This window comes from Triturus cristatus, chromosome 1_2 (genome assembly GCF_964204655.1).
Source record: "Triturus cristatus chromosome 1_2, aTriCri1.1, whole genome shotgun sequence".
NCBI lineage: Eukaryota > Metazoa > Chordata > Amphibia > Caudata > Salamandridae > Triturus > Triturus cristatus.
Window position 1 is genome coordinate 764,590,249 of NC_140580.1, and position 16,033 is coordinate 764,606,281.

Sequence of the window (16,033 nt, forward strand, 5' to 3'; positions counted from 1 at the left end):
TTTATGTCCCTAGTTAAGGTGAGAAATGTCTGTCCATACAGGCTAGCATAGTACAAGTTTTCAGCCTCTGAGAGCACTGCATGAGGGATCTGAGGTCGATTAGACACTGCAGTAATCCTAATCCGCCTAGTCACAAAACCACGCTTCTTCATGTGCCCCACCAGAGACGATCTACATAATCGCATGATGCCATTGCACATAGACACTTAACATTTCCTTTTTTCCTAGCCCTATCTAATTGAAAAGATTTCAACCAGCTCCATTGGTTTTTGCCTTCAAGACGTCTGAGTACGGGATGGTAGAAGGTGTTCTGTTAAGGCTCCCAGGCCATAGAACACTTTCCCACTCTATTTTTCTTTACTCCCCAATTTAATGTCATTTAAGCAAATGCTTTATGACATTACTGCGTATCCGATGTAGATGCCTCTTCCTACCTGGAGGGCTTATATTTGTGAAAAGTGTATTTAGAAATTGAGCATCTGTGGTACATGGAGCGATGCAGGAGACATCAACAAAGTCTGAGTATTTGATTTACCATGTTCCTCCTGGAAGCTTGAAATTACCCAAGATGCCAAGGGGTTTGATAAATGAGAATAACCAGACCTGTCTCTAACGCACCTATGTTTCTTTTTAATGCAGTAATTACTAAAAGCTATTTAAGTTGTATTACTTTTATTTTGTGTTGAATATCCACCTTGAGTTTTTGGAAGCTAAATGGGTTTTTTAGTCACCAGGTTCAGGGATTGGCTCGAAAATAAGTGAGTAAAGATACACATAAATGCACTGCAAATGTACTCGCCTTTAAGCATGTGCAACTATTTCTCAACAGGCCACTCCCTCTAGTAGGCCCGTAGGTATGGGGTAGTCTCTTGACATGTCTGGAACATCTCTGAAAGGCTGGCATTACTGAGGCAGACTCATCCCATACCAAGCATTGTTGTTTAGCCGAGTTTCCACCTGTAGCCTTTTCAGAGGCACCAGCCTTTTCAGAAATCAGGTGATTTCCTAAATCTGGTCTAATCTGAAAACCATAAACATGACACACAGCGCATACCCCTTGTAGGCAATAAGAAAAAGGGATTCTGTGTCTTGCTGAACAGGGGATTTATTTCAGTGGATATGACTGCTTACAGCTCATTCATTATTGGTTTTCTGGTTCATGATACTGGCTCTTTTCTTCTGTAGCTTTTTGTCGAGGTACCGCAGATCTTGTAAGAAGCCTTCATTGGGACTGATGTATCTCTTGGCGCTCACCGTTACTAAGGCCTGCACCAGCGTCATGTTCTGGTAAATCATCAAGTAGGCGAGGACTAGTGTGGCTGAACGGCTCTTACCTTTAAAGCAGTGAACAAGCACTTTACCTGCAAGAGATTCCAGAGATCACATTTTAATGAACTTGTATGATGCATCACCAGAAACAGAATCACCGCCTCCTATGACTACTTCCCGCTTGATTGTCTCCACCCCCAACGTTTTCCTCTTTTGTAAATTTTTAGCTAAAACGTGTGTTCCACCTCCTCACATGAATTCCTGAGCCCCAGATAAGTCAATACGAATCTGTTATTGAAGTCACACTGACAGTCCGTTGAGGAGATGGGGGAAGAAAGGAAAATAGAAAGTGATTTGCGAGACATGGGAAAAAAGAGATCTAAAAATTGATTTGGGAAGATGGAATGAGAAAAGGGGATGAAGTGCTCATTCGCAGAGGTGGAAGGGCCTTGGCAAAAACAAGATAACTGCAGTGTCATTGTGCCCCCTTTACACCTCTACCTTCGTCCTTGAAATTCTGACCCCAAACCAGTGGCTACAGAATAGACAAGTCCAAAGCCTTATTTATTACAATATCCTTGTGGTACCAGACATGTCACAAGGCTGTTCAGAGCTGGACACCTTATTTAGTGGTACTGGGAAAATAGTTCACTTCTCTTCTGTCTTGTCAGGTTTCATTATCTCAGATTGCCTCTGAGGCAGCAAAGCTCACTTTCCTCCTCTGTGAATAACTGTAACAAACTCACCTTTAATGGCTTGCAGCCTAGACTTTGGCAAATTGCATATCACTCAAATCAAGTAGAAGCGCAACTTTTCTGATCTATAACAAAACCAAGTGCATCTGTTGTGCTTTGTCCCGGCTGAAGTTAAAGCTATGTATTTTACATATCAAGCACTCTGCATCGCTCCAGATAATAAATGGTTAAACAAGAAGACATTTCCTATCTCCATGATTATATGCAAAACGTATTGGCAGCTAAAAATGTGGAATTGTTGTTGGAATATTGATTAACTAACAATAAAACCCAAACAGTCATTGAGTGTCCTTTATATTCTTAAATCATTCTGTGACCCACCAAGCTCTTCAGACCCATCAGTGGAATGCCCTCACCAGAAGACTTCAGGCTGAACCTTTCATTCCCCCATTTCAATCGCCCCCTAAATCCCTCCTCCACAACCTCAATACAGCTAACTGTATACTATGGGGCAGATTTATAAGCCCTGTGCGTCACTTTTGCGCCGCCGTTGCGTCACTTTTGTGACGCAGCGGCGGCGCAAAGCCAGCGCCATGCTGCGGCAGATTTACAACATGACGCATCTAGGGAGATGCGTCACGTTGTAAAGCTTGCGCCACATGTGGGCGTACCTTCACAGGGGGGGGCGTTCCGGTGCAGGAACGCCTCCGAAAAGTGGCTGAGTGAAATCTACATGATTTCACTCAGTCACTTTTCCGGCCATGCTGCGTCAAATCCCTGCGCCTGCTTGCAGCAGGCGTAAGGATTGACGCAGCATTGTACCGATAGGGCACCCCCGAGCCTTGCTGGAGCTGCGTCGCGCTTGCGACGCAACTCCAGCAATGCGCCGCCCTTCCGCCATCAGATGCGTCACGCATCTGTTTATCCTTGCGCCACGATGCGCTGCATTGTAAATGCGGCGCATCTATTGTGGCGCAAGGGTAAACTTGCGTGACGCATCTTCCCTGGCGCATCCATGCTGATTTGCAGAGATGCGCCAGGGAACATAAATCTGCCCCATTATATACTGCCCTGTCTCTTATCCTGTCCACTTCAACAATAGTCCTCTTGACCTTCCTTCAAATCACTATGTTCCAGTGATAATTTTTTGATTTGGTTTTGTATCTCAGTATCGGAGGATTCACAATTTCAGTATTATTCATTAGAAAAGCTATACTTTATTAATTGAAGAGGCAATATGTAAAGAAGACCAGTGGAATGAAGAGAGGAATAGGAGTTGGAAAGAGGAATAAAAAAATAAAGGACGAGAAGGGGTAATAGTGGAGGGCCAAGGTTTACAAAGGAAGAGCTTATGGGAGAAGGGAGGTCAAAGATAATTTAAGGATTGAAATGAAATGAGGGGCAGTGGATACAAGTGCAGAAGGAAGGGAAATAGACAGAGAAAAATGGGATAGAAAATGAGAGGAAAAGATTGGGAAATTAAGGAAATACATTTAAATGGGACCTAAATAGAGAACTGGGAAAACTAAAATAAGAGGAAAAATTAAAGATTGTAAATGGAAGAATTGAGGCATAACAGAAGAAATCGAAATAGAATTGGGGAAAATAGTGGAGAACAGAAAAAAGAGAAGAAGCTAGTTGAGTGAAAAAGGAGGAAAACAACCTATGAACTATCTATTGCTAATACGGAGACTGATAGTCTTCTCGTGTAATCTCCTACTTCATTTTTATGGTCCTGAAATCTGATTTTTGACGTGCTTTGCTGTGGTCAGACTCAACCCCATGTGCTCTTTTTAAAAGTATACACGAGTTGGTTTCTAAATTGCCATAACTGGTGCTTTAGTAAGATGGCTGTCGGTTTGCATGCCCCCTGCAAAGCTGAACTTAGTGGGGAAGTTGGTGTAAAGAGTGTATTTGTTCTACCTTTGTCTAAAACACGCAGGGTTTCCTAGCAGCTTTTGATGTTGGAAATATATTATTATTAGACAAGAGCTCTACTTCTTCCACCTGCAATATGACCACAGTCGGTCCTCTAGATGCGCCCCCTGAACAGGCTGGTAGAGGGGCCCCCCTTTTCTAACTTGCCTTCAGTCGCTCGCTCTATCGTGGTGATCCCAGAGGTATGCCCCAGCTATCGGTGGCTGCTAAGTGCCCTAGAAGGCAGGCCAAGAGTCACCTTTTGACCTCCTTGAGCAAGGTGGAACCAGGGACTGTCTCGGGAATTAAGGTCACCTCAAAGCAATCTACAAACTCTCGTGTGGTTGATGGGTCCGCCATTGCCCTCCCATGGATTGCTCAATTAAAGGAGGACTGCATTACAGAGTTTAAAAACGTACTTGCTGCAGAACTTTCACCCATTCTTGCTTGTTTGCCGACAATTGAACAAGGGCTTAGGGGTTTTAAGCCAGGGGAGTTCCAAGCTCAATAGGCCCCAAACTCTGTCCCTAGGGATAGCCAGCATACTGTGTTCAGTCTGCCCATCTCTTCAGCCTCTGTGGTCCCTGTTGTGACAGATGGAGTGTCAGTGAATAGCCCCCAATCTGTTCTCCTTTCTTCTCATGGCATACAGCCCCTATCCACCCAGTTACCCCTAGCTTAAGTGCTAGGTCAAGTGGAAACTCGAGTGCTCAAGTGATTGCTGTGGGTTGTAAGGGTAGTGCAACAAGAACACCAAAGTCCTTGATATGAGTCCATGCCCCGTTTTAGAGACACCCGGTGATTGACCTTCCGCGAGCTTCCAGCCCCTATGTAGTGATATTTGCCAGGGTTTCACAGTTGTGGGAGGGCCAGAGATTTCCCTCTCTCCCAAGTGAACAACATCTTAACTCGCAGGGTAGGGTGGCTGGGCCCAGAACATGCTGACCGCCCTGGTGACTTTGTGGTCATCCATTTTAGGTCCCCTGATCTGGTGGAGAACTTATTATTGTGCGATTGAAGCAGACGGGCGGTATTTTCAGGTATTGACTTGCTCCCCTTAGGCTATTTTAACAAACCCCATTACCTTAGTAGGATAGCCACCCTTCAACAGCCCCTACGCTGGCTGACCACTTCTGCACCAGTCCATGCACCTAATGACTCCGATCTTGTCTGGGGTGTATTTGGTTTCTCTATCTCTAATCGCCTTGACAGCCATTCTGATGTCAACTGATATACTCACCCATTGGGTTCCCATAGACATGTTATACCTGTGGCAAACTACGCAGGGAGCAGGGGTGTCGTGAATACCTTGTTGGGCTCAACCAGGCAGTTTATGACAAATATTTGACCATTAGGGTACAGGACTTCTAATTCACCTATTATTGGGAGTGCCAAGATGGCTGCACTTAGTGATTCCTTTGATAAGAGTCCTTCTATGTCATTAAGAGGGCCATGTCTAAGTTAGAGTTATCTATAGAGCCACCCACAGTCACATGGTATTCAACCAGTTATTCTCCTATAGCCCGTATGCCTTTAAATCAGGCTTAGGTCTAACCCTGCTTAGCATTATCTCGGTCCCCTCTCTCAGTGTATCTCCCTCCCTAGTCCTTGCACATACAGAGATGGGAGGGCAGGGTCTAGAACTTCTTATGCACTAGCTACAATTTGCCCTGCCCCTCCTTTTAAATTGCTCTCATGGAATAACGCCAGGCTATCTTCTAAACTGGATTGCCCAGACTCGGCCCAGTTTATTGATTGACAGCAGTGGCGGCCGGCATGACTCACGGGTAGTGGGGGGGTTGAGAGGGGGAAGGGGGGATGGTGTGCAATGCAGCGTTCTGATTGGTCTGAGAGTTCTTGTTTGACGCACAGCCAGGGAATGGGGGCCTGGGTATGTTCTCCACACAGGCTGTAATGCAGCCTGCATAGGGAACAGGGAAAGTGCACATGACTGTTTTCGGCGGCTGAGAGGGCGGCCAAACAGTCATGTGCACTTAGGAGTGGGCACTTAAGAGTGGGCAATTAACTCCTTCCCTTGCCTGCTCTGAGAGAAAAGCAGCCCTGCCCACCTGCAAAGCAGCACAAACATAAAATGATAATAACTGTGAAAGTTATTATAATTTTATGTTTCTACTTGAAAGCAGTGGTGCGACGCTCCCCTGCCATAGCATAGGAGCCACCACTGATTGAACAATCTCTGCCTATTTCAGGAGACATGGTGCACTGAGGTGGTGCATCAGATGAGATATGTCAATTTTAGCGAGGCAGCTCTATCCTCAGGCTAGGGTAGACCAATTGGGGCACTAAGTCAGCGCAGTCCTCACCTGCAAGGTGGAGGAACTTACAATCTTCTTTCCCAATATCATGTGCATCTCCCCGACATTCCTACAATTCACTTTGTATATTTACAAATGTGTATCTCAGACCTGGGGCGAATAATGGTGTGTCACCGACCTTGGAGTTGTTGTGCACACACATTGTACCTGCCCCAGATGAAGTCAAAAAATTAGTGGGTGGGGATTTTAGGTGTCAATTTGAACCTCTTGGAGGTAATATTGAGTTTTTGGCCCAGGAGGAAGACAGTGCTTTGTCTATTCCCAAGTTAGGAATTCCCCCAATTAAAAATGGTCCTCCCTTGCACTCCAAATCAATACCCTAACATTGAATCAGCGATTGCGAGCCTGCAATGGCAGAACTGGATCTGATAGTAAAGTCAAACATACTTTTAATTGTTCCCCAAGTACCAGCCTCATTGACTATATTCTACAGGACGTGCGTGTCTGCCCTTATCTAACTGACATGGCAGACCTCCAAAGACAGGATAGTGATCATGGCGTACTCATTAGCAACATAGTAGCTCTCCCCCTCCGTGGTATGACAGTCAGCTCCAGCAAACATTTTGATAAGAGGCTGAGGCCAACTAACCATATGCGTAAAGCAAAATGGTGTCACTTGGCATGTGCCCAAGAGTTGGTGGAAGACAGTCTACAAAATTGTAATAAAACATTTGGTAGGCCTTCTACCCCTGGCAGGGTCCTTTGACTCTAGTGAATATCAGAGAAGGTCGGTGTAGCTCACATTAGAATGTTAGATGAGCTTTGAAAGCTCTTCTTTGTGCAGACCAAAAAGGCTGTTGGGATGCAGCCCTCCCACCGACATGTTTTAATATATCTTGTAGGCCGGCTAGGGTTTCCTTGATGTAAGCCATCAAGCAACATGACAGGAACAAGATCCGAACCCAGAGGGCTGCATATAAAAGGGTCATTTACTTTGCCAAAACGGAGTGGAAGGCCAGGAAGTGGGAAGGGTTTTCAGATGCTGTGCAAAAGGAAGACCAGTAGTCTTTTTGGAACCTGGAGTTGACAGGCTGGTAAGAGGGATTTCGCACTGTGGAGAAACCAATGACCCTGCTGCCGACTGGGTCATACATTTCTCTAGCTTATACTCTGCAATTGGAGAAGTCAATACCCCTTCATCAGCTCCCAGCTTTAATCTATTAGCAGGCCTGAGACAGGTGTGTGACAGTGAGGAGTTCCCCTGTATCATACCCCAAAAAGGTAGATCTGCGATCTCTAAAATCATTCCTAACAAAGCTCCACGTCCTGACAAAATCCTGGGAGACTTACACTGTAGTGAGATGGATTTTTGGAGTACTTGTTTCTCACTTCACTGTAATGCTATATTGAAGGAGGATCCCATCCTGCCTGCATGGTTAGAGGCAGAAATAATTCCCTTAAAATTGCAGAGTTGCTCTCAGTTCTGCCCTATATCACCGGCGTTGCACATTTGGGCAGCCCTCTATGGTGTGGAGCTCCGTGGTTACAATCAATCAATCAATCAATCATAATATTTGTAAAGCACGCTACTCACCCGTGAGGGTCTCAAGGCGCTGAGAGAGGGGGGGGAGTGTTGCTACTGCTCGAAGAGCCAGGTCTTGAGGAGTCTTCTGAAGGCGAGTAGGTCTTCGGTCTGCTGTAGGTGGGTAGGTAGGGTGTTCCAGGTCTTGGCGGTGAGGTAGGAGAAGGATCTGCTGCCGGAGGTTGTTCGTTGGATGCGGGGGAAGTCGGCGAGGGCGAGGCTGGCGGAGCGGAGCTGGCGGGTGGGGGTGTGGAAGCTGAGTCTGCTGTTCAGGTAGGCTGGACCGGTGTCGTGGAGTGCTTTGTGTGCGTGGGTGAGGATTTTGAAGGTGATCCTCTTGTCAACGGGGAGCAATTGTAGGTTTGTCAGGTGGGGGGTGATGTGGCTGCGGCGGGGGACGTTGATGATCAGTCGGGCGGAGGCATTTTGGATGCGCTGTAGTCGTCGTAGGTGTTTGGCTGGGATTCCGGCGTAGAGTGCGTTGCCGTAGTCCAGCCTGCTGCTGACGAGGGCCTGTGTCACCGATCTTCTTGTTTCGGTCGGGATCCACTTGTAGATCCTGCAAAGCGTGCGGAGGGTGTTGTAGCAGGAGGAGGAGACGGCATTGACCTGTTTGGACATGGAGAGGGAGGAGTCGAGGATGAATCCTAGATTGCGTGTGTGGTCGGTGGGTGTCGGTGCTGTCCCCAGAGTGGCCGCCCACCAGGAGTCGTCCCAGGCCGAGGGTTGGGTCCGAGGATGAGGACCTCCGTCTTGTTTGAGTTCAGTTTCAGCCAGCTGCTCCTCATCCAGTCGGCGGTGACCTTCATTCCGTCGTGGATGTTGGTTTTGGCGGTGCGTGGGTCCTTGGTGAGGGAGAGGATGAGCTGAGTGTCGTCAGCGTAGGAGATGATGTTGAGGGTGTGGTGGCGGGCCACTTGTGCGAGGGGGGCCATGTAGATGTTGAACAGCGTTGGGCTGAGGGAGGAGCCCTGGGGGACGCCGCAGATGATGTCAGTGACTTCAGATCGGAAGGGTGGGAGGCGGACGCTCTGGGATCTGCCAGAGAGGAAGGATGTGGTCCAGTCGAGGGCCTTCTCTTGGATACCGACTTCTTGGAAGCGTGTTTTTAGAGTGCGATGGCAGACCGTGTCGAAGGCGGCCGAGAGGTCCAGGAGGATGAGGGCTGATGTTTAGCCGTTGTCTAATTGGTGCCTGATGTCGTCTGTGGCGGCGATGAGGGCAGTCTCGGTGCTGTGGTTTCGTCTGAATCCGGAATGGGACGGGTCCAGGATGTTGTTGTCTTCGAGGTGGCGGGTCATTTGCATGTTGACGATTTTCTCGATGACCTTCGCCGGGAACGGGAGCAGGGAGAAGGGCCGGAAGTTCTTGAGGTCCTTGGGGTCCGCCTTGGGCTTCTTGAGGAGGGCGTTGATTTCGGCGTGCTTCCAGCTTTCCGGGAATGTCGCTGTTTCGAAGGAGATGTTGATGACCTTCCGTAGTTGGGGGGCGATGGCTGCGTCTGCCTTGTTGAATATGTGGTGTGGGCACGGGTCTGTCGGAGATCCTGAGTGGATGGAGTTCATGACCTTGCGTGTCTCGTCGTCGCTGACGTTGGACCAGGAGGTAAGGCGGATGGCGTTGTTGGTGTTCGGAGGAGGGGTGGAGTCTGGCGTGGTCGGGTCGGTCGTGGTGTTGAAACTGTCGTGGATGTCAGCGATCTTGCGGTGGAAGAAGATGGCCAGTGAGTCGCACAGTTCCTGTGAGTGGCTCTTACGACAGTTGCAAACCAATTCCTGCGTTGGTTGATGGGCCTTCCTGGTAGCACCTCTTTGCTTACCCTCAGGCTATATATGGGCCTTCTCCCATCTCAGAAGGGATATGGTTGAGACCAATCTTTATTGGAGGAGGCCCTGGACCACCACTGAGCTCCTGCCGTATAGCCCGGGGTTGGAAGAAATCCTGGGCTTGGCAGGTTCTGGCAAAATCCTGTGGATAATATACATTAGAAAGACCCTTGGAAAGTTGGGTTATAGGATTTTTTGGGATGAGCTGATGACAGCCGGGTCCGTTAGTAAGTTCACCATCAAAGCCAACCATGGCCAACATATAATCAGTTTAAGCAATCATAACCTCTCTTGGCCCAGTCTGACACTTTCCTTTTGGTGAAGGACAAATTTAAGGCACAGCGGTTCCTTGATGAGATTAAACCTGCAATAGCTCGGAAGCTGTACCTCCAGTTTTGTCATGGTACTCTTCCCCTGCTCTCTTTCGTCTCTCTTTCGTCTCTCGTTCAGGTTGGAACTAGTCACATGAGCAGGACAGGTCGGTGTGCCCTTCTTGTGGTGGCATCAAGGAAACAGTGGAGCACTCACTGTCCTCCTGTCCTGCCTATGTGAAGGAATAGAAAGAATTGCTACTCCCAGTATACCAGAACCTAGTAGTCAGGAAACATGCAGAGGCTCTTCACATTTTGAGATATGACATGAGACAAAGTATCGTCTTTGCTGTCTTCCGATACTTGCTAACAATGGAGAGGACTAGACGGATGATGTGCCGGCTTAACGCGGGTCCAGACATAACAAAAGCACAGAGTGTCCTCATGGACTCATTTTGTGACCTAATTTGCTGAATTTATGAAATGCACTGGCTGTATTAATTTTATCTAATACCTTTTTTTATCATGGCGCTTGTTTGTTTTAAACATATTTTCATTGCTCTTGTTGGTGTATGCTTGCTCACATTTTAGTGTTCAAACATATTTCATGTTTGTTTTACTTGTACTTTTATGGCTTTCAGCTGAAATAAAGATTTTGACTGACTGATTAACGTAAACAGATTTTCACAGGATTTTTTGAACTTTTGATTATATGTGTAAAATTATTGGATTTTTCCTATAAAATTATGGCTTTATATTTCTGTATGGCTACGGTATAGACGGCATTGTCAGCATCTAAGTAATTGTTTTCTCCAAATTTGTTCTAGACTTGTAAATTTCTGTTTTAAGCTTCTCAGCCTGCTAGAGTACCAAAGACCATTTGGATAGGACCATCACCACTCCACCATATAGAGCGGTGCAAATGCATCCAGTACAGTGTAAACCCATTCATAAAAACCAGTAGCTGCTAATTCAAGAATGTTGTGAAATATTAGTGATTTATTTGCCAAGGCATCAGTTAAATTCCCTTGTTTCACCTTACAACACATGCCTGAGTCTTCTGCCAAAAGGAGAGCTATCCGTTTTATTAGTTGGGGTATTCAATTGAAAATTTAAAGAAACAGTAATGTTGTCCGACTACATAACTGGAAGTGAAGGCCTGTCTTTATTAGGCTATGATTAATATATGTACCCCGCCCTGTGAGCAGGAAAGATTAGTAGCTGAGTGAAACCCACTCATTGAACATGTCAGACAGAGCAGTAGTGTCTACATTTTCTGCCATCTCAAGGTGGAAGTTCCTATCCCCTAAAATGTTCAGATTGGGTGTATGACATAGTAGTTCTAGTAAGGGCCCCAGACGGTATGAAGTTAGATCTACGTCCAGGCGGTCTGTGAATGAGAACCCTTTTGAATGTACTTAGAGCATCAAATTAAAATGAAAATAGGGCGGTCTCAGATTGTGATAACTCCAACAAGAAGATGGAGCCTTTAAACTTATCATTGATGTTATCACTATACAACCTCCCATCTTGTTAACCTGTTGCTGTCGGAGAAAAGAGTACCCAGCCAGGATTGCTGTAACAATTGTCCGGGCCAACTGAATCATACGAGCATGTATCATTTAAAAAAACAATCCCTGGTTAATTAGTTTGCACAAAGTCCCTAAATTCAAACTTGTTTTTAACCAGTAAACAAATACTGAGGAGGAAGCTCGATATAGGATTCAAATTATCAACATCAGAGCACGGATATATGAAATGAGCATTGCTGATTGTAGTAGACTCTGAAAGGATAGCCTGCTTCTCACTTAGAAACTCACGAATGGGGTACCACAATGCTGGCACACCAAAGACCTACTGCTCGTGTTGAGTTCAAAATCTGATTTTTTTTTTTAGCCGTTGGCTACTTGCTGGATCAAAAGAACCAGGGGTTGTGGCCCTTGGTGCGGTCGAGGCGCAGATAGGCTTACCTTCGACGCTCCTGGCAATGAAGCATATAAATATCTATACGCGCGCACCGTGCACGTGCGCGCACGGTGCCGTGCGCGAGCGTAATTCTGATTGGTTGTTAGATGTCAGTCAACATTCGAATCGGCCGAAATCAGGAAGTGTCGGCCGCCATTTTGTCTCTCGCACTGAAAAGGAAAGGGGGAAAAAAGGTGGAAAACGTTAAAAGGGGGCAGGGAAGAGAGTTCCTGACCCCCTAGCCTTTGTCAGGGGGTCACAGAAGGATCCCCATGGGTGAAATAAACATTTTAATTTTTTTTATAAAAATCGCGGGGTGCGCGCACGGTGTGCCCAACGGGTGCGCACGGTGCGCGAAGCCCAAAGCCCAAAGCAAAAAACCAATGAAATTCCCCCGTTATAGTTAGTTCAGATAACTATAACTCGCGCGACCGCCACTCTATCACAAGGATGATGTCATCAGTGATGTCATGAGTGATGCCACTGACCATGTCATGAGTGATGTAATATGTGACGTCATGAGCAGTGGATTGCGGGCGCGCGAGTTATAGTTATCTGAACTAACTATAACGGGGGAATTTCATTGGTTTTTTACGAGTGAAATGTCCACCTAACTATAACCTGTGTGAAACCTATGGTTTGTTAAGTGAATTTGCAAGGTTTTTTAAATGCTAATTCCTAACTATAACGTGTGTGAAACCTATGGTTTTTTAACGTGAATATATATATATATATATATATATATATTCAGTTAATAAACCATAGGTTTCACACATGTTATAGTTAGCTGTACATTTCACTCGTAAAAAACCAATGAAATTCCACGTTATAGTTAGATCAGGTAACTATAACTTGCGCGCCCACAATAAACTGCTGATGACGTCACATATTACATCACTCATGACATGGTCAGTGACATCACTCATGACATCAATGTTGACATCTGAAATTACACATTGTGGATTGCGGTCGCGCAAGTTATAGTTACCTGATCTAACTATAACGTGGAATTTCATTGGTTTTTTACGAGTGAAATGTACAGCTAACTATAACATGTGTGAAACCTATGGTTTATTAACTGAATTTGCAAGGTTTTTTAAATGATAGTTCCTAACTATAACGTGTGTGAAACCTATGGTTTTTTCAGTGAATTTGTACGGTTTTTGAAATGCTAAGTTATGTATTTATTTTTAATTTTTTTTTCTGGTTTTTCACTATGCGCACACCCTGCGCGCACAGTGCGCTTCGCGCTGTGGGCGCTCGGTGCGCTTCGCACACCAACCGCCCACGTTACGCAGTCCATGCCGTGCGCGCTTCGCCTTTTTTTACACAGTAACATTTGTTTTTTTCTCCCTTGTGGGTCCTTTAATTTATTTAATAAATGTGATTGTTACTACTTTATTTTTTTTTTTTATTTTTTTTTTTGCCGTGCGCGTACGGTAAGCTTACCGTACGCGCACTCCGCGATTTTAAAAAAAAATTATTAAATGTATTTTTCGTACTTTTGGGTCCTTCTTGGACCCCCTGACAAACACTAGGGGGTCTGCAACTCTCTTCGTTGCCCCCTTTTCACGTTCCCCACCTTTGTTTCTCAGTGCGAGAGACAGAAAATGGCGGCCGACACTTCCTGATTTCGACCGATTCGAATGTTTACAGTCATGTAACCACCAATCAGAATTGAGCTCGCGCACGGCACCGTACGCGTACGGTAAGCTTACGGTAAGCGCACGGAGCGCGCTTACAGATATATATATTGATTTAAATGCTATTTTCTCAGGACCTACTGAACAGATTTACACCAGACCTACAAAAGGCACTTCCTTGACCTGAGGACTACCTCTCTGCCAAATTTCAAGTAATTCTGTTCAGCCGTTCGGGCTGTAGCTGTGTCTAAAGGTCCTATGGAAAAATGCATGGGAAAAACGCGTTTTGGGACCCCCCTTTTATCTCAGCCCCCGCTTGACGAATCCCCCCGAGACTTTCAGGGTAGGAGCAGAGCGTAGCGCCCCACCTATTTTGAAAAATTCGCGAGGATTCGTCGACCGGCGCCAAAGTTATTCAAAATAGAATGTTGCGGATTTCCTATGGAAACGTGGTCCTAACTATAACTACCTACTGGCGACCGCCAGTAGGTAATATATATATATATATATATATATATATATATATATATATATATATATATATATATATATATATATATTTGGATGTGAGGTTTCCCAATATGGCATACATGCATAAATTACTTTAAACCGCTCTAATACAGGAGTGTGTTATAACCAACAAACACTTAAGAGAATGAGGTGCATTGTGGAACTTGTACCCACTATGGGACACGCAAATTCACGTATAGTGCATAACCAATGGGAGCGGTTTTTACTGTATAAATAATCTGAATCATAGGACTCCTTTTGGCATCCGCCATTCAGAAAGGTGAAGTATCGCTGAAAATTTTTCAAAAAGAGATTTTTTCTATATCTATGATGAATTCACGTATATGTAATGGCGTCTGGAGTTGGGCTTGTAAACTTGACAAAGGCCGTTTTGGCTGAAAAGCGTTGTTTGCACTGAATAAATCACTCGTGGACTAAAGTGGTGTGCCGCTTCCTTCCATTTAGGTTTGGATTTTCGCCATATATATATATATATGTATATGTATATATATATGTATATATATATATATATGTTAACGTAAATTCGCCTTATGTTTCTGCCTCCCACGGGTAGAAAAAGACGGAGAGCGGACCCAGAGATCAGTGCCAATCAAGTTTTACTTTATTGAATTTTTGTCGAGCCTGTCCGTCATGACGCGTTTCGACCCCCACTCGGGCCTATATATATATATGTATGTATGCATGCTAGCCGGTGCAACACTAAGGGGCTGACTACGATGTCGGGTGACTCGGTCAGTTTCCATTCCAACCGCCCGATTACGATGTTCGCAGTCGGAATGTAAACTGTGTGGTCATTCCAAATCGATTCCGAGCGACTCGCGGAGTATTCGTGTCGGTGGGTACCATTTTGTACACCCCTATGGTCAGCGTTTCCGCCCTCGGGATTATGATGCCGATTTCCAACAACCTTTCCGCATTGGCCTGTCCGACACGGAAAGGCTGTCGGAAAGTGACTTTGGGGGCACCTCCTCGGCCGCTCCCTATGGTTGACGGCCGAGGAGGTACCCCCCTATAGAACCCTGCACTGTGTGGCAGGCACAGTGGGGTGCCTGCAACAGGGTGCAGGGTTTTCCGCAACCATCCCATTTCCAGATAGGAGCCTGTGTTACGGCTGGTTGTCTGGCAGAACATGAGCTCCCATAGGGAACAATGGGACTCCGGACGAACAGTGTTTGGTCGCAATCCGGCGTTTGGATCCGCTGACCGCAAGCCGGTCTGTCTTTCCACCCAACATCGTAATGAGCCCCTAAATGAGTGACAAAATCGGGGCAGATTTATATGCCAAACTGTAAATAGCAAGTGCTTTCAAGTTATACCCTGCAAAAAAGACGTTTAGATACACTTAAGGGTTATGGTACACAATGAGGTACCTTAAACTATGCAGGTCGCCCACACCGTGACCTGCCTCAAATAGTGCTGACAGCTTAGATTTTGTGGCAGCTGGAGCTTTCAACCCTCCAAAATGGAACATCCTAATGACCCTGGGGAGTAAAGATGGCCCCCATGAAGAAAGGCAATACATGTAAAGAATAAATGATAAAGTGCCTAATAGCGGAGCCTTGAGATCACTCAGGAATATATATATGGTAACCGAGCGACAAAATGCCAAAATGTAAAGTGCTTTTCAAGTTATGCTTTTCAAATTATTAAAGGTACGTTTTCAGGTAATACCCTGAACAAATTGACAGTAATTTACCTAACTATTAATGGAAAGGACACAGGTTTCCTAAAGGCCCTAGGAACGCCTCCTTTATTATTTTTTTTCATTGTTTCAAACAGAAATTCTGGAGTTCATAATAAAAATACGTGCATATATATAAATATAATCCTTCCCTCAGTCCTTGTCACATATTGATCTGTTCAGGTGATGTGCCATTCACATTAATAGTTGGACCTACTGACAGCATGCACAATGGGGCAGTGGATCATCTCACTTCATCCGTGTGCACAGCCACTTGAAAAGATGTGCACCTCAATGGCATTGTTGCTGTGCCTGACTCGAATGTTGGGCTACTCCT

General features: G+C 45.6%; 1 protein-coding gene across 1 annotated transcript in view; it reads right to left on the bottom strand.

Annotated features, from left to right (window-relative positions):
- Window positions 1–1,094: 1,094 nt before the first annotated feature.
- The window catches only part of LOC146867983 (uncharacterized), a 239,621-nt gene continuing 224,682 nt past the window's right edge, over window positions 1,095–16,033 (bottom strand). Inside the window, exon 5 of the mRNA XM_085615151.1 lies at window positions 1,095–1,361. Coding sequence (XP_085471277.1) covers window positions 1,135–1,361 — 227 coding nt within the window. The 3' untranslated portion in view covers window positions 1,095–1,134. The remainder of the gene's footprint in view (window positions 1,362–16,033) is intronic.